The following is a 27,374-nucleotide window of genomic DNA, read 5'->3' as shown; positions in this document are numbered from 1 at the left end:
AAACTGTGAGGTAGTACTGGACCGGATTTGTGACAATGACAGGCTTCCATCCAGTCACTCACTGATCAGTCTGGCCTTGCAATGGAAGACAGCAAAACGAAAGCTGAAATTTTAAATTTAGCATTTGAGAAATATTTCACGCAGGAGGATCGTACAAACATACGGCCGTTTGAGTCTCGTACAGATCCCCATATGGGGGGCATAGTGATAGACATCACTGGGGTTGTGAAGCAGCTGAATGGGTTTAAAATAAATAAATCACCAGGTCCTGATGGGATTCCAATTCAGTTTTACAGAAAGTACTCTTATTTCATTGGCTTCTTAGTTAGCTTGCATTTATCGCGAATCTCTTGCCCAACGTAAAGTCCCAAGCGACTGGAACAAAGTGCAGGTGACACCTGTATATAAGAAGGGTACAAGGATGGATCCTCAAAATTACAGACCAATATCCATAACATCGGTTTCTGCTTAGAACATATTACAGTAAAAATCGTTGTGGATGGATGGACTATGTGAGGGATTCTAAAGATATAGTTTACAGCACTCTGCTATTTGATTTCCTCCTTATGAAATTATGCACAACAAAAAACCTGACATTATTTTCTGTGAATTAATAGAGTGCCCTAAATGTAAAAGCTTAATTGCACAGAAAAGAGATGAAATTGTTAGGAATGACATGGAACAACAGGACAATTTAAGAACACAGCAACAGGTCAGAAAAGTAAAAGTTACAAAATTCATAATTGGGTTCCTGGTTCTTGTGAAGACCAATGAAAGGTCTAGAGCAATTAGTGAAGAAATCAAAAGTATTCTGACGTATACAATGGCCATTTGAAGTGATATGAAATCCTCATCCACATGCTAATGGATTAGTTTACCCTAAAACAAGAAAAATATTTGTGTTGAGGAATGTAGTACAACCAAAAACTTACAAACAAGGAAAGAGAAAGTAAATTGTTATGTGATGTCGAGTGGAAAAGCTAGATATCTTTAACATAGTATTTTCTGAATCCATAATTGTGATATACAATTTTTTATTATTCAATCGGGAAAATTTGTTTTCTTTGGGCGTTACACAAGTGTGGCAACCTCTAGGGACCCAGCCCTGTACCTTTCGCTTCTGTATTTCAGCCATCCGATAATACAGTTATTCTCTGACTGTTATTTTACTCTATTAGTTGTGAATCTTAATTTTCATTTAAGTATTGTTGTAGAATTATGGCCACTTTGCATATTTAGAAGAAAAAGTTTAAGTAACTTGAAATGTTAATCTTAAATAGAATCTCAGCCTATGCACTGAAATTTTATTTTGTTTACATATTAATTCCATCTTATTTGTATTCTGTGAGTTTGTCAACTACAAAACTGATACTGAAAGTTTGTACTGAGCTGAGTTGTTTTGAAGTGTACAATTAAAGAGATATTTACTTAGATTATTAAAAGATGAGGAAGCTACTTTGTTTAATTACTACCTGAGAATTATTTTGATGCAAAGCCTTATGTTATAATGAGAGTATTGCTGCAAATTCATATTACACATTTTACGTAAGACTGTGGATAATTTTGTGGTTCATTTGTAATGAGTATGAAGGACATGGATACTGTTTTGAACCAATGAAAACATTTCACTTGGAGCTACTGAATAGATACATACTGTCTTTGTATGGTATTTCAAATGGTTAGTGGTACACAGATAATATGGTTAATATTACTTTATATTGCTGTTCTTGCCATCAAGCTGCTCAGTGTATGGAAAACCATTAGGAAAAAGTAATCATTTCTGGTCAACAGAAAGTCTCAAACATGCTTTTATGAAAGAGCTATACAGTGTTTATGTTACACACACTACTAAAAGTGATTTTAACTGAACTGGATGTAGATACCCTGTTATGTTACTGGAAATATCTTACTGACAAAACATGAATTATCTATGCAAAGATACAGAAAAGACTGTATGAGTGATGTACGTCACAGCAGTTTGTGGAGCCTTTTAGTCAACACACTTGTCAGATACACAGAATCTTACTTCCTTGTATTTAAGACTTGCTCATTGTTTGTGTGTTGAAAGATCAGTGGTCAAGGACCAGGATGAGTGGAGAGTTTTGTTGCATGTTGTGAAGGTTTACTACACCTAAATTTCACATTTTACAATTGTAAAGGCACATGGCCTCCATGGAATACTTGTGAACTTACACTCAAGTTAACTTCTTTGTTGAGAGATGCATTGTTATATGCATTTGCATCCACAATTTCAAATTTATTGCATTTTGAGAGATGTGTAATTGCAAAACTTATGTGAATAATTTACGTAGCACCACAGAGATGTCGAAATGCAAATTTACTATTGAGGCATGATGTATATACTTTTAGCATGTTACGTCAAAAGAATACAATGAATGCTATTCTCACAGTACATTTAAAGGAACTTGAAAGGAGGGTTACTTTGGCATGAGCTATGGTAAAGGATAGTTGTTGTCTTACAGTAATGTAACTTCGTTGAATCGGAAAAGGAGATAGTTGAACAGAATTTGCACAAAAGTTATCACTTGCAGAGACAAATCTGATTGGATAAATAACTTATAATTTGAACACTGAACATATTGATTTGTCATTGTATGATTGTTTATTAGATATCAATGTTGAGGACTACTAGGTCGCATGTGTGTGCATAGTGTTCCTTACACCGTGTGATCATAATCGTACAGTACTGCGAAACTGAAGGAAGGAATGTATTAATTGCTAATTTTATTACTTTATGAGTATATACATCACTTCACTGACATGAGAGGGACACTAGCACTAAAGCATGTGCTTGCACAGCGTTTCCTTATACGGAACAAAAAAAAATTATTCCCATAATATTTTGAAGTTTTGTAAGTTATGCACCATGTAACGCAGATAGAAAGTGTAATGTCAAAATGAATATACAGTTGTGCAAAGGGACTGAAAATAAATTATGTCAATGAAAACAAAAACTAATCATCACATTGCCTACACACTGTTTTAACCTTTATGTTCACCTGGAGGCAATATTTGAAAAGGTACATGTTACAAAAAAATGCCATTAAAAGAAGTCATGCACCCATATTGGTAGAACTGACAAAACTTACTTAACTAGAAAGCTACTGTTCATGAAACCATATTTGTGTAACTATGATTAAACTTGAGAATATTCCATGCAAATAATCTATCTGGGTATTTGTGCATCAACCATATATAATTTTTTCCTGTTCTGTTTCTTTGTACACCATGTTGCGTATGCTGCAGAGGTGAATAGTGTCTAGAAATAGTGAGACAAGCATGTTAATGACAAAAAATGTAATTTTTTTTAATTTTTTGTAATTGATTCATTTTTTTTTCAAATAATGTGGAAATGAATAATGTTTAAATTTGAATTTTTCTGTCAAGCTTTGCTTTGACAGTTGACTTATAGATATTGTATATCTGATCTGCTACGCTCACTGTTACATTTTTGGTTTACTGGTGTCTGAAGTCAGCTTCACATTGTGATGACTGCTAACTCTTGGGGAATTATTTGTTTATACTATATGTTTGTTTTTTGCAGTTTAAGTTTTGAAAGAGTAATGTATCTGATTCTCATCTACGATATTTTAGAGGCGGGGGTGCTGAAACATACTAAAATATGATCATTAGGATAAGCGTTGACCTCAGGTGCCAAGCTGCCACATTTACAGGCTTATATAAATTTTGTTCTTCATTTATCTGATCCTTTTATAGCTCAGTTTATTATGATATCATATTATACTACTTTATTATATTATACTTAAGTACATTTCTGTTCTGATTTGATTGTTACTAATCGATACTTGAATATAAAATATGAACAATTCTCATTTTGTAGTTCCAGAATACTTTTCACAAAAAGTGAAACTAGATTTTTGTTAATTTAAAGAACTGATGTACAGGTTAGGAACATTTTCCAACTAATAACCTTCATGATACAAGCAGCTTTATAAAGCCTTGTTCTCTAACATAATTTACAAATTTCAATATTAGAAACTAAGAAACAAGTAAAACTTAGGAGCGAGTTAATATTTACTTCTGTAATGTCGGTCTAGAATCACCGACAAGTTTTTGATAGAAATCTTTATATTTTTCTATCTGTAATAATGAATGACGTAACACGTAATTGTTGGAACAACATACAAGCAATGGCAAATCAGTCATCAGTGTGCCAGTTTTCTAACGGTTTATGGAAGTCAGTTCTGTTGCAGCATTACAGTTTTGTGCAATCAACATGTAATTGTTAAAATGACACTTTGTGTCAAGCTGTTTACTTAAAATTTCTCTTGGCATACCAAATCATTAGCTACATTGTGAAGAACTCAGGACAGAAGTTGCAGCAAATTTGGCGGGGCAAATACTTGCAAATTATTATTTTTTTTAATTTTACGTCTGCTGTAGGACTGGAAACGATAATTATCTACTAACTGTTACACACAGAAATAGCCCCATAATATTTGAAAGTATTCACTGTGTAGCACATATTAACTGCATCCAAAAAATCTGCAGAACTTTATTCCTGCTCATCCTGAGGCTGTAGTTGCTTATGGCCAAATTATTGTCTCTAACTGGGACAAAACTTCTGGCCAAGATTGGAAACTTCATTAGACAACAGTATAAATTTGTCAACATGAGAAATGTCAACTGGTTGTAAACCTTTATTAACTTTGTTTTCTCTAAATGGATTACAGCAGGTAATTTGCAAATGCTGATTTTTTGTCATCAGCATTGTGTTATTGTATGAACAAATCTGGGTATCATCTGTAAAATCAAGTCCAGAGAAAAAGTGTTCAAATGTGTGTCAGTTCCTAAGGGACCAAACTGCCGAGGTCATCTGTCCCTAGACTTACACACTACTTAAACTCAGTTATGCTAAGAACACACACCCATGCCCGAGGGAGAAGTCTAACCTTGGGCGGGAGGGACAGCGCAATCTGTGACATAGTGCCTCTAACCGCACCGCTCATGTCCAGATCAAAGTTTTAAAAGCTCTTTGTCCAACGATAATATTTCTATCATTGGCTTTAGATGACTTTTACCACAATGAACTGATGGGTGCTTATGACCACCAGTGCCATCTCAAAAAATCATACACTCATTTCACAAAATATATAAAACACAAATGAGTTTGGACACAAAAGTTTCTAAGAGAAAGTTAATCACAAGATCAACACTAGAGAGAAACTGACAGTTCAAAGGAAACATATACTCCTTCAACAATTGCGTGAAAACATTTTGGCTGCATTTTAACCTGTAACTCATGAAGTGTTGTCTCTCAGGCTGCTTTTCAAACTTGCTCTCCATGGTCAATTCTGATGGAATGCTTCAATGCCCCTCTTAAATTGTCAACCCTATAATGAAGTATTGTCAATAACATTATTGCCTTTTTTGGTTTGTTGTTGATACTTGAGGTTTCCTAGACCTTGACTCATCAATTATATGCCTGTTTTCTTCAATTTAGTACAAAAGGTGTTCGCAGAAATGGGTCCGTTTGAATGAGTCAGAGTTCGCTGAAATTGTTAATCAGTGGATGGAGGAAGAAGTCAGAGACATAGATCAAGAAACAGATAAAAACTATGACAATTTTGCAAGAGCCAATGATCACAATTCTGCAAGTGAAGAAGATCATTCAGAGGAAGGACTTCAGGACAATGGTGATGAGCATTATTATTTCTATGATAAAGTACTTAAAAGGTAAAAGATTGGTTAAAATCAAATATGTTCTGAGCAGTGGCAAAGAAAAATGCAGATCACAGCATTTAATGTCAATTTTTCAGACTTTTCTGTTCCTATCAAGTGCATTTTTACGTGCAAATTTAAGACCTGGAATTTAGTTTTGTATAAAAATTTGCTTAGTACAGAGAGACTATAATTTTTCATAATGTAAAATTCAGTTCTTAAATGTGTGACATAGTGCCTCTAACCGCACCGCTCATGTCCAGATCAAAGTTTTAAAAGCTCTTTGTCCAACGATAATATTTCTATCATTGGCTTTAGCTGACTTTTACCACAACACTATTTAAAAGTGTGCAAAACATGTCATTTCTTGTGATAAATAGTAAAATACTGCAGGCTTTATTTAGTGCAATAGATCAACAGATGGTATTTAAAAACATTTAAATAATAGTAAAAAACGTTACATAACTTGAATGAAAATTATCTCAGTTTCGACATACGGAACCTGGGACCACAACTCGTAACATATATTACAGAAATGTCATCTTGTGAAGTAAGGGTTAACAATGTTTCCATAACATCTTAAACAATTATATAAAAAATCAGTAACTAACTTATGAAATCTTTTGGGGGTAATTTTAGCCATTTCACATTGCTGCTTATTCCTTGAAGTTGATTTGCAAGTAACTACACTTGTATTTTTATTGACATAAACGCAGTTTTCAGTGATTTCACTTTCAGTTTACTGATTAATGTCACACTTGAGCATGCATTCTGTACGTAAGAAGTTACAACTCCGAGTGACTTTTTCAGCCATGAGCAGGCACGGATATAAAATTACAAAACTTACCTTCTGAAGCTTAAAGAATACCCTTCATAGATACAGTAAGGTAAAAGAGATTAAAGCACACACAGATGAGATACCCTAAATTTGGCACCAAAATGTTTTCATCAAATTTGCAGGTGCATTTATTTTGACACCTACCCCCATGAACCATGGACCTTGCCGTTGGTGGGGAGGTTTGCGTGCCTCAGCGATACAGATGGCCGTACCGTAGGTGCAACCACAACAGAGGGGTATCTGTTAAGAGGCCAGACAAACGTGTGGTTCCTGAAGAGGGGCAGCAGCCTTTTCAACAGTTGCAGGGGCAACAGTCTGGATGATTGACTGATCTGGCCTTATAACACTAACCAAAATGGCCTTGCTGTGCTGGTACTGCGAACGGCTGAAAGGAAGGGGAAACTATGGGCGTAATTTTTCTCGAGGGCATGCAGCTTTACTGTATGATTAAATGATCATGACATCCTCTTGGGTAAAATATTCCGGAGGTAAAATAGTCCCCCATTTGAATCTCCGGGTGGGGCCTACTCAAGAGTACGTCGTTATCAGGAGAAAGAAAAATGGCGTTCTATGGATCAGAGTGTGGAATGTCAGAACCCTTAATCGGGTAGGTAGGTTAGAAAATTTAAAAAGGGAAATAGATACATTAAAGTAAGATATAGTGGGAATTAGTGAAGTTCAGTGGCAGAAGGAACAAGACATTTAGTCAGGTGAATACAGGGTTATAAATACAAAATCAAATAGGAGTAATGCAGGAGTAGGCTTAATAATGAATAAAAAAAATAGGAGTGCGGGAAAGCTACTACAAACAGCATAGTAACGCATTACTGTGGCCAAGATAGACACAAAGCCCATGCCTACTACAGTAATACAAGTTTATATCCCAACTGGCTATGCAGATGATGAAGAAATTGATTAAATGTATGATGAGATAAAAGAAATTATTCAGGTAGTGAAGGGAGACGAAAATTTAATAGTCATGGGTGACTGGACTTCGAGAGTAGGAAAAGGGAGAGAAGGAAACAGTGGGTGAATATGGATTGGGGGAGAGAAATGAAAGAGGAAGCCGTCTGGTAGAACTTTGCACAGAGCATAATTTAATCATAGCTAACACTTGGTTCAAGAATCATAAAAGAAGGTTGTACACATGAAAGAATCCTGGAGATACTAGAAGGTTTCAGATAGATTGTATAATGGTAAGACAGAGATTTAGGAACCAGGTTTTAAACTGTAAGAAATTTCCAGGGGCAGATGTGGATTCTGACTACAATCTATTGGTTACGAACTGTAGATTAAAACTGAAAAAACTGCATAAAGGCGAGTATTTAAGGAGATGGGACCTGGATAAACTGACTAAAACAGAGGTTGTACAGAGTTTCAGGGAGAGCATAAGGGAAAAATTGACAGCAATCGGGGAAAGAAGTACAGTGGAAGAAGAATGGGTAGCTCTGAGGGATGAAGTAGTGAAGGCGGCAGAGGATCAAGTTGGTAAAAAACAAGGGCTAGTATAAATCCTTGGGTGACAGAAAAAATATTGAATTTAATTGATGAAGGGAGAAAATATGAAAATGCAGTAAATGAAGCAGGCAAAAAGGAGTACAAACACCTCAAAAATGAGATCGACAGGAAGTGCAAAATGGCTAAGCAGGGATGGCTCGAGGACAAATGTAAGGATGTAGAGGCTTATCTCACGAGGGGTAAGATAGATACTGCCTACAGGAAAATTACAGAGACTTTTGGAGAAAAGAGAACCACTTGTATGAATATCAAGAGCTCAGATAGAAACCCAGTTCTAAGCAAAGAAGGGAAAGCAGGAAGGTGGAAGGAGTATATAGAGGGTCTATACAAGAACAATGTACTTGAGGACAATATTATGGAAATGGAAGAGAATGTAGATGAAGATGAAATGGGAGATATGATACTGCGTGAAGAGTTTGACAGAGCACTGAAAGACCTAAGTCGAAACAAGGCCCCGGGAGTAGACAACATTCCATTAGAACTACTGACGGCCTTTGGAGAGCCAGTCCTGACAAAGCTCTACCATATGGTGAGCAAGATGTATGAGACAGGCGAAATAACCTCAGACTTCAAGAAGAATATAATAATTCCAATCCCAAAGAAAGCAGGTGTTGACAGATGTGAAAATTACCGAACTATCAGTTCAATAAGTCACAGCTGCAAAATACTAACACGAATTCTTTACAGATGAATGGAAAAACTGGTAGAAGCCGACCTCTGGGAAGATCAGTTTGGATTCCGCAGAAATATTGGAACACGTGAGGCAATACTGACCTTACGACTTATCATAGAAGAAAGATTAAGGAAAGGCAAACCTACGTTTCTAGCATTTTTAGACTTAGAGAAAGCCTTTGACAATGTTGACTGGAGTACTCTCTTTCAAATTCTAAAGGTGGCAGGGGTAAATTACAGCAAGCGAAAGGCTATTTACAATTTGTACAGAATCCAGATGGCAGTTATAAGAGTTGAGGGACATGAAAGCGAAGCAGTGGTTGGGAAGGGAGTGAGACAGAAATGTAGCCTCTCCCCGATGTTATTCAATCTGTATATTGAGCAATCAACAAAGGAAACAAAAGAAAAACTCAGAGTAGGTATTAAAATCCACAGAGAAGAAATAAAAACTTGGAGGTTCGCCGATGACATTGTAATACTATCAGAGACACCAAAGGACCTGGAAGAGGAGCTGATCAGAATGGACAATGACTTGAAAGGAGGATATAAGATGAACATCAACAAAAGCAAAACGAGGATAATGGAATGTAGTGGAATTAAGTCACGTGATGCTGAGGGAATTAGATTAGGAAATGAGACACTGAAAGTAGTAAAGGAGTTTTGCTATTTGGGGAGCAAAATAACTGATGATGGTCAAAGTAGAGAGGATATAAAATGTAGACTGGCAATGGCAAGCAAAGCGTTTCTGAACAAGAGAAATTTGTTAACATCAAGTATAGGTTTAAGTGTCAGGAAGTCATTTCTGAAAGTATCTGTATGGAGTGTAGCCATGTATGGAAGGGTTTTTTAAGAGTACATGGCAGGCCAAGATCAAGACGCAGTGTAGTAAAATCCGGACAGGACGTTAAAATGTGGCGGACCGTCAGCAATTGCCCACATGGGCAGAACGTTGCCGGCGCAGCCGTCAGAAGATGGCGGTGACTGAACCGGCAGTGTCCAATTCGTAACCGGGCCAAAACGACCTCCTCCCGCCGAGAAGGGCGTGAGGAGGACGTCCATGCTGCGGGAAGAGGTTTCAAGACCCGAAGCAGAGACATAAAACCCGTATTGACGGTCAAGAGAGTCGTCAAAAAAGGAACGATACGACGGGTGGTCGGGCATCGACAGAAGCCGGCCGGCATACCGACAAAGCAGTATATCGTGCCAGTAGGTGAGTGGCAATTCACCAGCTTCAGCATGAAGACTCTTGATGGGACTAGTATAAAACACTCTGATCGCAAGACGTAAACCCCGATGTTGTATGGAGTTGAGGCGGCGTAAGATGGACAGCCGTACAGAGGAGTATACGAAGCTCCCATAATCCAGCTTGGAGCAGATAATCGACCGATATAGGCGAAGTAGGACGGTTCGATCCGCTCCCCACGACATACCACTGAGAACACGGAAGACATTTAGAGAACGGGTACAACGGGCAGCCAAATATGACACATGTGGAGACCAGCTAAGTTTCCTGTCAAATGTAAGACCTAAAAATTTTGTTGTCTCCATGAATGGGAGAAACTCTTTGTAGTGCCAGAAGTTAATAGAGACCGTCTTCTTGGCAGAAAAACGGAAGCCATTGGCGACACTCCAGGAGTAAAGACGGTGAAGAGAACGCTGAAGACAGCGTTCCAGGAAACATGTATGCTGCGCGCTGCAATAGATGGTAAAATCATCCACAAAAAGGGAGCCTGATACATCAGCTGGGAGGCAATCCATTATTGGATTGATCGCTATGGTGAAGAGAGCGACGCTCAAAACTGAGCCCTGTGGCACCCCATTCTCCTGGCAAAAGGTGTCTGACAGGACGCACCCTGAACTGTCGATCCATTAAAAATGAACGAATAGAAAGAGGGAGGCAACCTTGAAGGCCCCATGTATGCATGGTCCAACAGGTGTCATAAGCCTTCTCCAAATCAAAGAACACAGCCGCAGTCGGGCGCTTCCGCAAGAACGTTATTCATAATGAAGGTCGACGAGGTAACCAGATGGTCAACAGCAGAGCGGCGCCTACAAAATCCACATTGTGCATTGGTAAGTAGGCGTCGAGATTCGAGCAGCCAAACCAAACGAGAGTTAACCATTCGCTCCATCACCTTACAGACACAGATGGTAAGCTAGATGGGTCGATAACTGGAAGGCAAGTGCTTGTCCTTCCCCGGCTTAGGAATAGGTACAACAATAGACTCGTGCCAGCATGCGGGAACATGTCCCTCAATCCAGATGCGATTATAAGTACGAAGAATGAAACCTTTACCCGCAGGAGAAAGGTTCTTCAGCATCGGAATATGAATAGAATCAGGCCCCGGAGCGGAGGACCATGGCCGGGCAAGAGCATTTTCGAGTTCTCGCATGGTGAAAGGGCCATTGTAACTTTCACGATTCGAGGAGCGGAAGTTAGGTGGCCTAGCCTCCTCTGCCTGTTTTCGGGGGAGGAAGGCAGGGTGGTAATGAGCAGAGCTCGAAACCTCTGCAAAAAAGCGGAAGACAACATTGGAGACATCCTCAGGGGCCACAAGGACATCATTCGCGACCGTCAAGCCAGAAACTGGTGAGTGGACCTTAGTGCCAGATAGCCGGCGCAGGCTACCCAGACAACAGAAGAGGGAGTAAAACTGTTGAAGATGCTTGTGAAAGCAGCCCAGCTGGCTTTCTTGTTTTCTTTAATAACACGACGACACTGCGCACGTAATTGTTTATAAGTGACACAATTCGCCACTGTAGGATGACGTTTAAAGGTGCGTAAAGCACGTCGATGAGCATGTAAAGCATCTCTACATGCTGCGGTCCACCAGGGGACCGGTATGCGACATGGAGAAGAAGTAGTGTGAGGGATGGAATATTCAGCAGCAGTGAGAATGACTTCCGTGAGATGTGTGATCTGACTATCGCAGCTTGTGAAGGTTTGATCCTGAAAGGTCGCCCTGGAAGAGAAGTGCCCCCCAGTCTGCTTTGAAGACGTTCCAACTAGTTGAGCACGGAGAGGGGGTATGATGCAGAAGATGGATAACACACGGGAAGTGTGTCGCTCGAATATGTATCAGAAAGTGTATACCACTCAAACCAGCGTCCAACTTGGGTAGTACATATAGAGAGGTCTAAATGGGAATAGGTGTGAGAGGTGTCTGAAAGAAAAGTAGGGGCGCCAGTATTGAGGCAGACAAGATTGAGCTGGTTGAAAAGGTCTGCTAACAGGGAGCTCCTCGGGCAGGTTGATGGAGAGCCCCAAAGGGGATGGTGGGCATTGAAGTCTCCAGTTAACAAAAATGGTGAAGGTAGTTGAGCAATAATTTACATCATGTCTGCCCTGGTAACGGCAGACGACGATGGAGTGTTAAGATGGCCGGGAGGGGGAGCTTCCTCCGCTGGTGAACGGCCAGATGTTCGGCTACCAGGGGTGCGACCAGGCGAAACGGATGACGGCCTGGGGTGGCAACCGCTGGATGGCGCAGGAGAAGAAATGCGCCGTGGCGGAGAAGGAGAACTGTGCTTCCTATGAGCCTTCTTGGAAGGTCGTTTTGTGGAAGTACTGGTCGATGGCTGGGAGTTCGAGGTACATAGGAAGTCTGCACGGGGCAGGTCCTTCTTGAAGGCCCGTGCATCTGACTTCTGGGTCTTCATCTTGGCAGAAGCTGATGAAGGTGCTTGTGTCTGAGGAGTGATGGGAGGAAGAGGAGACTTCGACCGGGCGATCTTAGCACTGGCTGAACGGACGAGTGTAGTGCTGAAGGTCAGATCGCATGTCTGCATCGCCACCTCCCTGGTAGTCCGAGGAGAGGCGAGGACAGTACAGTATTTCCCTGCTGGGAGCAGCGTGGGCTTCCTACTTGCAAATAGCTTGCAAGCAGCCGATGTGGACACTTTCTCTTAGACCCAAATTTCCTGTATACAGCGTTCGTCCTTGTAGATGGGACAGCCGTGGGAGGACGCTGCATGGTCACCCTGACAGTTCACACAACGAGGAGACGGAGATGGACAGTCACCCTCATGGGCATCCCTGCCACAAGTGACACATTTAGCCGCATTGGAACAAGACTGGCGATTGTGATTAAAACGCTGACACTGGTAGCAGCGCATAGGTGTTGGGACATAGGGGCAAACAGAAATAACCTCGTAGCCTGCTTTGATGCGCGACGGCAGCTGAACACTATCAAAGGTCAAGAAAAGTGTCCGGGGCAGTACAAGGTCATTGTTGACCTTTTTCATGACCCTATGGACAGCCGTCACGCCCTGCTCAGCAAGGAAAGACTGAATCTCCTTGTCAGTCAATCCGTCGAGTGATCTAGTATATACCACACCACGTGACGAATTCAAAGTGCGGTGTGCCTCCACCCGGACAGGGAACGTGTACAGGAGTGTGGCCCGAAGCAGTTTTTGTGCCAGAAAGGCGCTCTCAGTTTCCAGTAACAAGGTAACCTTTACGCAACTTGGTACAAGACTTGACCGATTCGGCTATGGCATCTATGCCCTTCTGGATAACGAAAGGGTTTACAGAGGAAAAATCCTTTCCGTCCTCAGATCAAGAAACTACGAGGAACTGTGGGGCAGGCGGTAGTACTTTTGCCACTGGTGGCTGGTCAAGTTTCCGTTTGTGGACAGAAGTCGAGAGAGAAGAACAAGAGAAATCCATTGCGGAGGAATCCCCCATGATTGCCAGCGTCTCCGATGGCGCACTCCTTCCTTGTGGGGACCCTCTCAGAGGGCACTCCCGCCTTAGGTGAATGTTTACACCTCAGGTCACACCTCCCGAGAAACGGACAGAGGGACCAATCGGCATGGTCGGAAGGTGACAGCTCAGGCAATCACCCCTCCGTGGGCCTTTACCAGGGTGTCTACCCAGGGCGGGGAATTACACGTTACCCCGTCACTGGCTATGCGTGCGAACGCATTGGTCGGCCTTCAGGCACACACAGGGAGGAAGGAAGAAGAGGAAAAGGAAGGGAGAGAGGGAGAGAAAGGACAGACTGTCTCAAACGCTGAGGTGGAGACCAGAGAAGGCAAGGAGAAGAAGACAAAGAGAAGAAGGCAAAGGGAAGAAGGCAAGGGGAAGAGTAAGTAAGACAGTGAGAGGGAGAAGAACAAAGAAAGGAACCAACCAAAGGAAGGAAGAAACCAGAAGAAGTGAAAAACCAAAATGACCGCAAATATAGGTCGTGGAAGAGTCCGTCTCCAGACGCAGGCGCTAACTACCCCCTTGAGGGGGAAGGACTCCTTTTAGTCGCCTCTTACGACAGGCAGGAATACCTCGGGCCTATTTTAACCCCCAGACCCACAGGGGGCATGTATGGAGATGAAACATGGACAATAAACAGTTTGGACAAGAAGAGAATAGAAGCTTTCAAAATGTGGTGCTACAGAAGAATGCTGAAGATTAGATGGGCAGATCACGTAACTAATGAGGAGGTATTGAATAGAATTGGGGAGGAGTTTGTGACACAGCTTGACAAGAAGAAGGGACCGGTTGGTAGGACATGTTCTGAGGCATCAAGGGATCACCAATTTAGCAGTGGAGGGCAAGTGTGGAGGGTAAAAATCGTAGAGGGAGACCAAGAGATGAATACACCAACCAGATTCAGAAGGATGTAGGTCGCAGTAAGTACTGTGAGATGAAGAAGCTTCCACAGGATAGAGTAGCATGAAGAGCTCCATCAAACCAGTCTCAGGACTGAAGGCAGCAACAACAACAACATTATTTTGACAGAGGAGGACACAGATTGTGGTACAAAATGCACAAGAAGACAACATGACTGAGAGTTGTATTATAAATTTCTGGCTGAATTCATCCATACAATTATGTTTTTTGCCTTAATGATGAGCTCTCCAATTTGCACAATGAATTTTCTGCCCATGTGGAAAAATTAAAGCTATCATCAGCTGTCTTTAAAAATCTAATCAGTAATTTATTCTTATTCAGCATAAAAACTTTAAGTATACAATATACAAACACAATAACTTGTAAGTTAAGAATACCATTCATAAAAGTTATACAGAGCTGGCACTTTTTCATGTGTATATGTGGTGCAGACTTGGGAGTCCTATCTATGACAGGCTGTAAAAATGGAACCAAAGGAGATACTGAGCTGAAACTTTGTACACACCGTCCAACACATTGTGGAACCTTCCCATAAAATTTCATTGGGTCCAGAAATGGTCAATGAGGGACACCTGGTCCACTTGATGTGGAATGACCCGGATACGATCTTAAAGGAGGTCATCATCGTGTTATGCTCTTATGGTTCTATCATCAGTTCATAGAGGCCCATATCTTAACATGACATACTATTCCTACATACAATCAATATCGCATTACAGGGGTGTCTGATTTCACCCGTGTGCTTTGACCCATGATATCATCATCAACATGGCGGACCCCCTACTTGCAACACATCTGATATGATGAGTACAACATCACTACACACACACACACACACACACACACACACACACACACACACACACACACACAACTAAAAATAAAAATGACAATATTTCACTCCAGCAATATAATGAAACTAACGGGACAACTGTAGGTGGTAGGGTGTTCAGGGCAGGAGCAAGCTAAATACACAACAATATGAAAAACAGCACCACCTCAAAACAAATGGCATCCACAATATAAAACACCAAAAATCCTCAAAATATGACACAATGTTACAAACACAAAAACCACAGAAGTCACACCTTTCACTGTACCTATGTAGCTCAAATGAAAGCCTCCACACAAAAAAGACAAGACATTCAACTGCAAAATGCAGTAGCATAAATTTCGCTTCATGTTTATAGCTCAAACAAAGCCATTAATACCTTAAACAAAAGACAAGACAAAAACATTGCACTGCAAGTTGCACATAACCTACAAAGATCAACACACAGCAATGAGACCAAAACCTCACACATAAATCGAAAACCACAACCCCAGATTCATTCAAACAATTAAAATGAAAACAAAAAAACACACAGCAAAACAAACCACAAATAATGCAAGAAAAACAAAATAAAACAAAAAAAAATTACTTGCCAACCAAAGCCGCCAACAAATAAATCTATAAATAATCCTGTTGGACAAACATACACAACTGAGCATTATACTAGAGGTTGAAAATACTGCTTTCTTTTGTTGTCAAGACCAGTTTCGGGCTATAATAAACCCATCCTCAGATGTTGCAACAGTGCTGTGGCCCCTGAGTGCCATGGGGTGCCTGCGCCATCTATGAGCACATATAGGTAGCACAGTGCGCCTAGTACAAGTCCACTGCAGCACTCGGGGGCCGCAGCACAGTAGCATCATCTGAGGATGGGCTTATGAGAGTCCAAAACCAGTAATGATGATAGAAGAAATTTACAACTCAAGTGGTATTTTCAACCTCTAGTTGGCCACCACCCTGCCCTCTCCCCTTTTACCATACATTATCCAAAAAAAAACGCCAGCTTGCAAATGCCCTTCCCCCTATAAACCAACATCAACCCACCAAATATCACTCCCAAACACTACACCTACAAAGAAAAACAACACACAATAATCTTTTATTTTTCCTTTTTTTTAAAGAGGTTGTCAAAAATCAATACAAAGCAACTCTTAAGTCCATTGTGCCCACACAAAACCTGACCCATTAACCCCCCCCCCCCCCCCTCACTCCCCAGTAAACCCAACCCCGCCATATCACAACCCTTGGCCTATACAATCCTATTGCACCATAAAAGAAACCTGAAATACTCAATAATTTTCTGAAACTCTCTTCCACCAGCAAATTGGAACTGTCCCCCCCCCCCCCCCCCAAAAAAAAACCTACATTGTAATTGTGCAAGAACCAGTCTCATAATCCGTAAACTCAATGCTATGATTTACTACCAAATACTCAAACCTCCTTTTTCCCAAACCCCTCTAAGAAGAAATATATTCTTGCATCAATCTCACTAGTTACCTCTTAGTCCAACTATGCTACACCACTCTTCTGAAATAACAGCTCCCTCAGACACACAAACCAACACAAGAATATCACCTCCCATACTAACTCCTCCCAATCTCAACTTCTCCCTATGCTTCACAACTTGGAACACAATTCCCTACAAAAAGAAAACAAATCTGACATTTATACAATGCTCACACTTACTCCTGTCTCATGCACATGAAAATCTAAAGAGCACGGAAAATAAAACCATAAGTAAAACAATCTCCCTGATGGCTAACCTATATCTCTTGAACAAGGTCCCCAGCCTAATGGATTGCCAAATACTGTCATTGCAAACTGCCGCATGTAGAGATCCCTGGTATCAGAAGCCAGGATTCTCGTCAACTTCAATCTCATCACAAACATGGCAGCTCACAGTTGGCAATCAAGCCAAACTGCTGCAACAACCTAATTGTCATGATTATGTCACCATCCGACAACACAGAGCAAAGAACTATAGAATTTATCCATTGTTAACAAAAAAAGATGAATATTATCACATTTGAGTGCACAAGAAACACACAACTCTTATCATAATTATCATCAACACGAACGTGGACAACCTCAAACCAATAAATGAGAGTTACTCACTGGTGATGAAGTACTCTCTTCCAACAACTACTTCACACATGATTACACAGAGTCAAAAGACCAAATACCACATGTAAAACAAAGAACTTTGAAACTCAACATCCACCACAGGAGTGGTGACATCTGCAAACATGAACCAACTCAAAAACGCCACACCATGATGACGTCATACAGCACAACACCAATACCTCACAGGTCATATCAGATGGGTGGAATCGGACACTTATCATGACACTATTAAATCGTTACATGATTCTTTTCGGAGGGGGGGGGGGGAATAAAGATGCATAATGCATAACATGGGACACAATTGTTAAACTATAGCAAAACCATGTAAGAGTAATAACTGGTGGTGGTGGTTGTTGTTGTTGAGTAGTAGTAGTAGTAGTAGTAGTAGTAGTAGTAATAGCAACAGTTGGGCTCGTGGTACAGAGCCATTAAAAAAAATACTGGGTATCCTTATTACACCAAGTGAATGCATCTAGCAATCTGTTGTGCATATCCGAGGAAACATTACTAAGTATTTCATTAATAGTTCTACACAAAATCTTTAAAACAGCAGCCAGTTTGGACTCATAAGAACAAACAAAAAATAAAAACAATATTTTACCTGGAAACAAAATAGTATAATAAACTGCTCACGTAGATAAAAAAAGATTACTAAAATACATCTGTTAAGAAAGGTGGTTAAAATGGTTCAAATGGCTCAGAGCACTACGGGACTTAACAGCTATGGTCATCAGTCGCCTAGAACTTAGAACTACTGAAACCTAACTAACCTAAGGACATCACACAACACCGAGTCATCACGAGGCAGAGAAAATCCCAGATCCCGCCGGGAATCGAACCCGGGAACCCAGGCGTGGAAAAAATGTGTTTAAAACAAAATGCATATTACACAATTAAAGATTACTTAGGCTCAGAGTAATGACAACACAACACTTTTACAAGAAAATTATGTGCCAGAATCTACAGTGTCTGATAGTAATATCTTGCCATTCTCCTGAGCTCAACATCTCACTTAGTACGGGAGGGAAGGGCAGGTGGAATGTGGACTCCGTTTCTTCAGATGGGCTGAGGTGAGGACATGAAGTGCATGGGGCAAACCTGTTTGTTTACTAGTGTGGAGGCAGTTTTACGAACAGAATAAACTCCCTGTAAGGGGTATAGTAGCACGTTCATGGTCCAGGAGTTGCAAGAGGGTGACCTCAGTATGTGCAGCAATGCCGTTGAAAGCTACGTTTTACATTATAAATTATGTGGATCATACTGTGTGTAAAGCAAAGAACATTTTACACCAGGGACAAATCGAATAAGGCAGTGCACCTGTCAGACACCGACCTCATATTCAGAAGGCTGGAATTTTCTCTATCCGGCTGTCATAATATAGGTTAGTGTTGGTTTTCCTAACTAACTTAATTCAGGAAGCTCCCAGGATCGGTCCTTCAGCAAAGCCATGGGTAATCAATTTTTACCTGCATCGACAAATAAATCAATCAAATGAAACCATATTGCTACAGAAACTAACGCAATATGGCACTGAAGGCACCCTCCCCCTAGAATGGATGAAACATATGTTACCAACAGAAAACAGAGAGGCCACATTAAAAAACTGTAGCACAGGAGGAAACCTTATTTCTGGTGTCCTGCATATTTCTACATCTGGAATATTCATGATCAACATAAATGATAGCAGATTAAAAATGTGTGGAAGACTGGGACTGAAAACTGGGACCTTTGCCTTTTGCATGCAAATGCTCTGCCAATTGAGCCATCTGAGCATGACGCACAACTGGCCCTCACAGCTTTTCTTCCATCAGTACCTCATCTCCTCCCAGCCACCAGCAGAAAGAACTGTTAACAAAGGCTACTTTTCATACTTTCACATAATACTGTCTTGTGGTGCAGTTTTCAAGGAAGTTGAAATGAAGTATTTCTTCTACAGAAGCAGCCACTGACAATATCATGTATTGTTGATGATGGTACATTTTGCAGAAACCTCTTCAGGAACCTTGGGATAATTGAATTTACAAGCCAATACATATACTCCACAATGATACAGATTAATAATTATGAGTGAATACAGAATAATCTCAGATGTTCAGAACCAAAGTACTGAAAGAGAAAATAAGTTCAGTATAGATTACATGTCACTTTCTATAAATTTCTTCTGGGTTGTCTCCTATGTCAAACTGTAGAATGCACTCTTGTAGGCTTCTGAAAGGTTTTATATTCTGGTAACATCATCTATAATGGGTTGCAGATGGGATATGTAATTGGAAATCCCTCAGATATTGAAAAAAATATACACATCCAGTTGAAAGGTTAACGTAAACAAACAGTTGAGATGGCAGCAATGCCTTTAACAAGTATACAACTTGTCTCTGATCATTAGGCCTCACAACATGGCAGTGATGCCAAAACATAACTATTCTCAAAACTTGAAAGTTACCTCTCATCCCATTTGCTACTATATTGTGTATATGTTGTCAGTATTAAAGATAGAGTATGTGATGCTGGATAGGAAGATAGGACAGCAAGTATCAAAAGCTTTTATTGTAGTGGCGATCACATTTAGGAGCATCACATATGGGGGTGGGTCATATCCCTGACGCAGTTCCTGGCTGGTAAAGTTGAATATCTGTTCACATATATTACTGTAACCAGAGACTGTTTTACGAGAAATTAATTCCATCAGCTGAACATGTTTTCGAGTGGCTTGGATATCCAAATGTTTTCAACATGAAATGCACGATTCACAATTATCCATTTGGAGCAAGTTCATTTTGATCTTTATAGACACTGAATTTACACAATATTGGATCATGCACAGTGGACTAACTACTGGAGTCAACTTTGCACGTTATTCAGTCCCATATGCACGTCTTGTACAGTTTCTTTTTTTTTTTTTTTAAAGTCACTGTAAAGGCAAAATAACAATATAAAGGGCTTTTTTGGGATTATTACATTGAAACGGGAATTGGAATTGTTTAAGGCCATACATTAGGACAGATTATGAGAAACAATTATTAAAATCCATCGATAAGTATTGGAAAATACAAATCAGTTTATATAATATATTGGAATGGCAATAACATAGCTTTATCAAATATTCCAAATGTATCTTACCAACGAACAAAATCTTGTTCCAGCTTTCTCCATTGCTGTTAGGTAAGAATACCATAATTACCATAAATCACTCTTACTAAGGGTGAACTAGCAAAACTGTTCTGAAATAAGTGTGCTATGGTTCGCAATAATTGAGAACAGTTTTATACCAATAAGATATCAGCTTTGCATTAAGCAAGCAGTGTCAATTGACTGCAAAACTGCAAGTGTCATGTATAGTGAACCTCAAATCTTGAGCTACCAGCAAATGATTCAGGAAATATCGCGGTAACATACGGAAAACTTTGGGTGCTTCATAGACCGAAGCAGAAGACTGTCAAGACAACCCATTGTCGACGAACAATCATCAATAAAGGAGCAAACTGATGCAAATCACTGTCATCGCTGCAGTTTGGCAATATTTTATGTTTTAAGCCGCACGGGGGACCCATCCAAGACTGTCATTTTCATTCATGTCAATAGTGTTCCACAACTAAAATATGCTTTCACACTTAAAGTAGCAAGCAGATGGCGTACCTCTTTCCTTACTGTCATGGATTTTTAAACATACATTTAATTACGTCATCAGTATAACGTTTCTGCTTCCACAGGAAGAATATTTTACACGCAACGTAATGTCAACGAAATCAACATCAAATTCGGCAGCCATTGTTTACAACTGTACACAGACTTGTCACAAACAAAGATTACACATTTACGTCACACTTCATGATTGGCTGTCTTACGATGAGTTTCTCAACATCTCTGTCCAGAGATATTAAAAACCAGTGGTGCGTCTTTGTTTACTGTCTGCGGGTCAAAGTATGACGACTCTGGTATGACATGATTAAGAAACATGGCTGCGGAAATTAAACCTGTATCTTCGAATAGTGCCAGATTTAGTGTAACTAAAAAGCCTACCTTACTTCACAAACTCGAAGGTTGTAACGACGATGTAAATGCTGCCATAATCATTCCAGGCGAGGATGGCGTCATTAGTGTATGTGACGACCGGTGAGTTTACTTCTGTTAATGACATTAGTTCTTCTCACCCAAGTGTAGAGCTAGTATTACTCTTGAATTATGTTGACATCTCGTCCACATTCTTTTGGCAGCCTTTATGCATGACTTACTTGCCCCAGTGAAAACTGCAAAGCGACAGCAAAGTGGTGACAAACGTGACTTTGGCAACAAAGTACAATAACGAGTTGCCAAACAGTTTCTCGACAAAATCGGACGAGTACACAAAATTTGATTAGAAATATTCGTATTTTTGTATAATGCCGTCATATTGTTCCCAGTATACACATTCTTATATGTTACGGGATATTGAGAACATGAATCTTGCGACAAGTAAATAGATTATAAATTCTCTCATTGCAGCCGGTAATCTACAACGAAATAAAGATTCATTAATTTGAGTTAGCGGATACTACATATACCACGAACAGATAAGAGTTATTTTCGGAAATGAAACCACTAACGATATTACAAAATTTATCATGTCAAAAAAAAGTTGCACTTCTCTGTAGCTGTATAATTTATGGCAGTAATCAGTCTCATAACATTAGTAATTTAAATGGTTGTTGCTTATATGTGCAGATCACTTTATAATTCTGACTCTAGCCCTTCATCTGGTGTTACCTGCTTAGGGCTACCACAACACACATCTATATGCAGTAAAATAACCTATTGTATCAGAGTGTTTAATGTTGCTTTTGTCTATTCCTGTTTATCAGCAGCTGGGTAGATCCAACAAAGGCTAACATATAGTTACATTAGGGTGTGTTGTTTTTTATAGCAGACATAGATTTATGACACAAATTTACAAAAGTGAGTAACTTCTCATAGAGTTCACAGCCATGTAGAACATATTAAAAGAGATCATATTCGTCATTGAATATGAAGTTCCGAAAACTACAGACTATGAATTGGTAGAGGTTGGCTGTGGGAAAGATCATTTTGCATCCCGGAGAAAAGTAAAAACATGCGAGGCAATACTAGCTTTAGGTGTTTCTATCTTACAAGGGAATCTCCTCATTGTATCTCCCTCAGATTTAGTGGCAAAATGGCCCAGTGGATAGCCTGTTACAAACCGAACACAGATCAAGCAAAAGAACAGGAACAAGGTGTACTGAGCTGTGAAAAAGGAAGCAAAATGGAAACCGTGCATGGTCCAAGTAACATCAAGCAAACAGCCACAATCATGGTGGTGTGGTTGTGTGACCACAGTGTTGGACTGCTAAGTGAGAGGTCCAGTACGCTCTAACCTCACTCGTACCCTGGATTTCTGTTTTTTCTTTTTTTATCCCACAAAATTATGAATTTTCTCTCTGGTCATTGCCATGTCCATTCTCACTCTATAGCCTTGGCAATTGTCAGAATATACATTGATTAATGTGATGAGTAATGAGCAACTGATATGGTGCATAGACCTCTCGCAGAACTGGAAATAACAAACAGGTGTGAACAGCATTACAACAAAGGAATTCAAGGGTCAGAACATCCAAAATGAAATGCAAGAGTCATAACATGGTACTTGTTTGGAATGAATAAGAGGTACATACATCTGGAGGTACCTTCCTTACACCTTGCTGTTGCAGACAGATGTCACATCACGACAGACACAAATTTGAATACAGCAAAAACACACATCAATGAACGAAGGGACAGTTCAAAGTTGCGTGGAAAAGAAAATATGGGTCATGAGGGACATTTGAATGTGGATCTCCCCCTTCGCAGTCCAACACTATGACCATATAATCAAGACACTATTGTTGTTGGAGTTTGCACATTTTGAATTTGGGTTGTTCACTGTTTTGATTTTCCTGCTTTTTTCAAAGTTCAGTACAGCTTCTTCTTATTTACAGGCATCATATGTGTTGAGTTTATGACGGGCTAACCAATTGGCCATCTTACCACTAAATCAGAGAGGAGTGTGATAGGGAGTTTCCCTTGTTAGGAGTCAGGTTGAAGAAAGGCAAACCAAAACTTATATAGCATTTGTAGATTTAGGAAAATATGCTCATGTTGAAAAACAAACCACAGATAACCTGGAATGACTAGAAATAGAACGTTCATATTCACAGGCCATGTAAATTAGTATCTTCCACAGAAATGATTAACATTTCAGTCACTGTGGTTCAGCATGTGTCCTGTTGCCTACTAGGTACAGGGTCCACCATGGGCCCTGAAAACTTGTTCCATGCGTAATGGAATTGACTTGTATAAGGTGTGAATGGTGTCTTATGGTATAGCCATCCATGCTGCATCCACCTGTTTCCAAATTTCATCTGTAGTGGTTGGCATTGGGTCACAGCACTGCACCCTTCATTTCACCATATCCACACATTTTTGACTGGCAACAAGTCTGGTGATCTGGCAGGCCAGGGCAAAAGGTTGACGTCCTGTGACACCAAGAAGGCACATGTTTGTGCAGGAACATGTGGTAATGCATTATCTTGCTGAAAAAGTCATCTGGGGTGTTGTGCATAAAGGGTATAGCTACAGGTTGCAGGATGTCATTCGCATAGGTCACACTGGTCGCAGTGCTCTGGACGTTCACCAGCTGTGATTTGTGGATGTATCCAATAGCATTACACACCATAAGACCCTGAGTTGGTGCTATATGTCTTGGGCGAATGCTGTCACTTTGATGCCACTCCCCCTGTCTGTGGTGAACCAAAATGCGGTCATAATTTTCAACCTAACAGAACTTGGATCCATCTGAAAACACTATTTGATGTCATTCCTGTCCCCAGTGATGTCATTCTGTATGCTGTTGCCATCTAGCCTGTTTCTGCACATTCGTCAAAGGTAGGCAGAGAAGTGGATGATGCACACGTAACCCGTGCCTTAATAAATGGTGTGGACTGTCATCCCTGACAGTGTATGGTATGATACATTGTTCCACTGTTGCGCCAGAGCTGAGGAGGGTGTAGATCTGTTCTACAGTGCCATTCAGGTGAGGTGTTGATCTTCTCAGGGTCTAGTCTGTGTGGCGTAACCTAACCCATCTTGTCATATTCTATGACCTTCCTGAACCATTATGCACACACCTGTTGCACTACCCAAACACTTCGTCTCGCACAAGCAGCAATTACCCAGATCGATATATCGCATTGTCTCATGCCAATAACAGGCCGTCTTTCAAATTCACTGATTTGACAGTATGGTTTGCACATATATCTGTGAGGCACCCTGCACATCTGCTCAAGTCAGACTAATCCTACGCCTTAGGTTTATAGTGATAACAAGAGCCGCAAGCACATTTTACCAGTAGGTGGCGTTGTGCTAAGATATAGATGTTGACCTTGAATCGATGGGCCGACGTGATTCAAATGATAATCATTTCTGCAGAGCATACTAATTAATGTATGTATCGTGTGGATATAAACATTATATCTCTGGTCATTCAAGGTGTTCAGTTTTTTTAAAAAAGATGGATGTATTTTGATGGTAGTGACTGGATTACACTCTTAAATTTCGAAGGTAGCAAATATAAAATACAGGGATTGAAGGCCATTTACAACTTGTACAGGAACCAGACTGCAGTTACAAGAGTTGGAGGGCATGAAAGGAAAGCATTAGTTTAGAAGGGACTAAGGGAAGGGTGTGGGATATCTTCAATGTTTTCCCATCTGTACACTGAGCAAGAAAAGAAGGAAACAAAGGAGATGCTTGGAAAGGGACTTAACGTTCAGGGAGAAGAAATAACTTTGCAGTTTGCCAATGCCATTGTAATTGTCATACAGTAAATGACTTGGAAAAGCAGTTGAATGGAATAGATAGTGAACTTAAAAGAGGTTATAAGATGAGCATCAACTAAATTAAACAAAGGTAATTAAATGTAGTCAAATTAAATCAGGGAATGCTGAGGGAACTAGATTAGGGAGCAAGATTCTAGAAGTATTAGACGAGTTATGCTATTCGGGCAACAAAATAACTGATGATTGCTGAAGTAGAGAGGAAATTCAAGTGTTAGTAACACGTTCCTGGAAATTTGTCTGGAGTGTAGCCTTGTATAGAAGTGAAACATGGACCATAAGCAGCTCAGACAAGAAGAGAAGTGTTTCAAATATAGTGTATAGAAGAATGCTGAAGATTAGGTGGTCTGATTGTGTAACTAATGAGCAGGTACTGTACAGATTTGTGGAGAAAATAAATTTGTTACACTATTTGACTAAAAAAATGGTAGGCTACAATCTGAGGTGTCAAGGAATTCTCAATTTGGTATTACGAGGAATTGCGGGATGGTAAAAACTGTAAGAGGAGATTAAGGGATAAAAACAGTAAGCAAGTTCAAATTGAAGTAGGTTGCAGTAGTTCTTCAGAGGTTAGGAGGCTTGCACAGGATGGACTAGGGTGAAGAGCTACACCAAACCAGTATTCAGATTGAAGACCATAACAACAGATGTGTTTCACCTTAGGCATGACCAAATTGGTTATTATAGTTGAGCCGCCATATGTTGATTCATGACAGTTGCAGTGGGCTGGGAACGGTAGAAATGGCAACACCAAAGTGTTGTCACAGGTCTATTGGTGCCTATTATTTTTGTTTGTTCTTATTAGACGTTAGTAGTTGTAAGGTGGTAACAGTACTGCATGCTTTCAGCGATCACCTTGCGCTGTATGGACGAAAGTCCATAACACATAGTGGTATACCCATGCAAGCATTGAAATCATTTGAATTAGTAATTTCACGTTACTGATTGTGGCTATAAATTTATAGCTTCATTTTTGTCACAGTCCTGGACAAAGTAAAAATCAGTGTGGTTTACGGCTACGTCATTTTTCTAGTAGCTTCAGAAAAATTTGAGAAAGTGTTCTACTAAATTCTGAGTCATCCTGCTGAGCATAAATTGCCTGCTTGACAGTTTGCTTTCATAAAAGTTTCTGCACAGAGAAAGGTATACAAATCCTAAGCATGTAAGAGAAACTCACTAAGTCCAAGTAGAGCTGCGTGATCCCCACAATCAAAGGCTTTGGCAAAGTCAAAGAATAACTTTTCTTGCTATGTCTTGTGTGACCTGTAAACAGAATACCCTGTGCAAAATACTGTGGAACATAACTGGATAATAGGTAACAATTGGGTCAGCACATAGATAATATATCAAGAAGCTCATTTCAACATATTTAGTTGGTGGATATCTCTCTCACAATGTGGACAAAAATTGTAGCATTTTTTCTCCTTGTCTCGAGGAATTATTTCGCAGAGCAGTGCACTTAAAGTTAAGTATAGAAAGCATATATTCAGCAGAAACAGCCACTGGAAATTCTGTGCCAATTAAACAACTTTTAATCTTGCCTAGGCTTCTTTAAGGAGCTTGCAATTCTTACACTATCTTCCCGGTACAGTGTTTTTCCTTGGCAGTTCTTATTGGCCGGCCGGGGTGGCCGAGCGGTTCTAGGCACTACAGTGTGGAATCGCACGACCACTACGGGCATGGATGTGTGTGATGTCCTGACATTAGTTAGGTTTAAGTAGTTATAAGTTCTAGGGGACTGATGACCTCAGAAGTTAAGTCCCATAGTGCTCGGAGCCATTTGAACCAAGTTCTTATTGGTGGCGTTAAAATCAATTTGAGCTGGACTGTGGTTTGCAAAATCACAATGCAAGGCACAAAAATAAATTTCGTGTATACTGTTTCCTTGTCTAGTGTTTGAAATGGAGCAATGTAATCTGGTGCAAAGATATTCCACAAGTTCCATCAGACATAGAACAAGAAATTTAGAATCCCCGCAAATTCAAAAGGAGCATTCCATGCCAAGATTCTGATTTGAGAAAAAGTTCTTGTGTGGCCATCAAGGAATTTGGTAAAATTTAGTATGAACATTCACACATGATGGAACTTTGTAGGCTTCTCAGCTGGTGGACATTAGGGAAGTGTCTGATTCCACCTGTCTGCTTTGACCCATGACGTCAGTATGGCAGAAACACCTACTTCCAGTGCATA

The 27,374-nt window shown here is 40.2% G+C and overlaps 2 protein-coding genes across 7 annotated transcripts in view; one reads left to right on the top strand and one right to left on the bottom strand.

Annotated features, from left to right (window-relative positions):
• The window catches only part of LOC126336812 (BRCA2-interacting transcriptional repressor EMSY), a 286,258-nt gene extending 265,085 nt beyond the window's left edge, over nucleotides 1–21,173 (bottom strand). For 2 of the 6 annotated variants that reach the window (XM_050000862.1, XM_050000861.1), the window contains exon 1: nucleotides 20,956–21,128. Coding sequence is in view for 3 of the 6 variants with exons in the window: in XM_050000860.1 (XP_049856817.1) it covers nucleotides 20,990–20,991 (2 nt within the window). In the remaining 3 variants the exon portion in view is untranslated. Of the gene's footprint in view, nucleotides 1–20,955 lie in introns of all 6 variants that reach the window. The other 4 variants (XM_050000860.1, XM_050000858.1, XM_050000859.1 and 1 more) reach the window with 3 other exon arrangements.
• Nucleotides 21,174–21,186: 13 nt separating this feature from the next.
• LOC126336811 (WD repeat and FYVE domain-containing protein 2) overlaps nucleotides 21,187–27,374 on the top strand; it is a 64,886-nt gene continuing 58,698 nt past the window's right edge. Inside the window, exon 1 of the mRNA XM_050000855.1 lies at nucleotides 21,187–21,432. Within this exon, the coding sequence (XP_049856812.1) occupies nucleotides 21,275–21,432 (158 nt within the window). The 5' untranslated portion in view covers nucleotides 21,187–21,274. The remainder of the gene's footprint in view (nucleotides 21,433–27,374) is intronic.

Source organism: Schistocerca gregaria, chromosome 2 (genome assembly GCF_023897955.1).
Source record: "Schistocerca gregaria isolate iqSchGreg1 chromosome 2, iqSchGreg1.2, whole genome shotgun sequence".
Taxonomy (NCBI): Eukaryota; Metazoa; Arthropoda; class Insecta; order Orthoptera; family Acrididae; genus Schistocerca; species Schistocerca gregaria.
The sequence above is the reverse complement of the archived record's forward strand: the minus strand, read 5'-3'. Positions and strand labels throughout refer to the sequence as shown.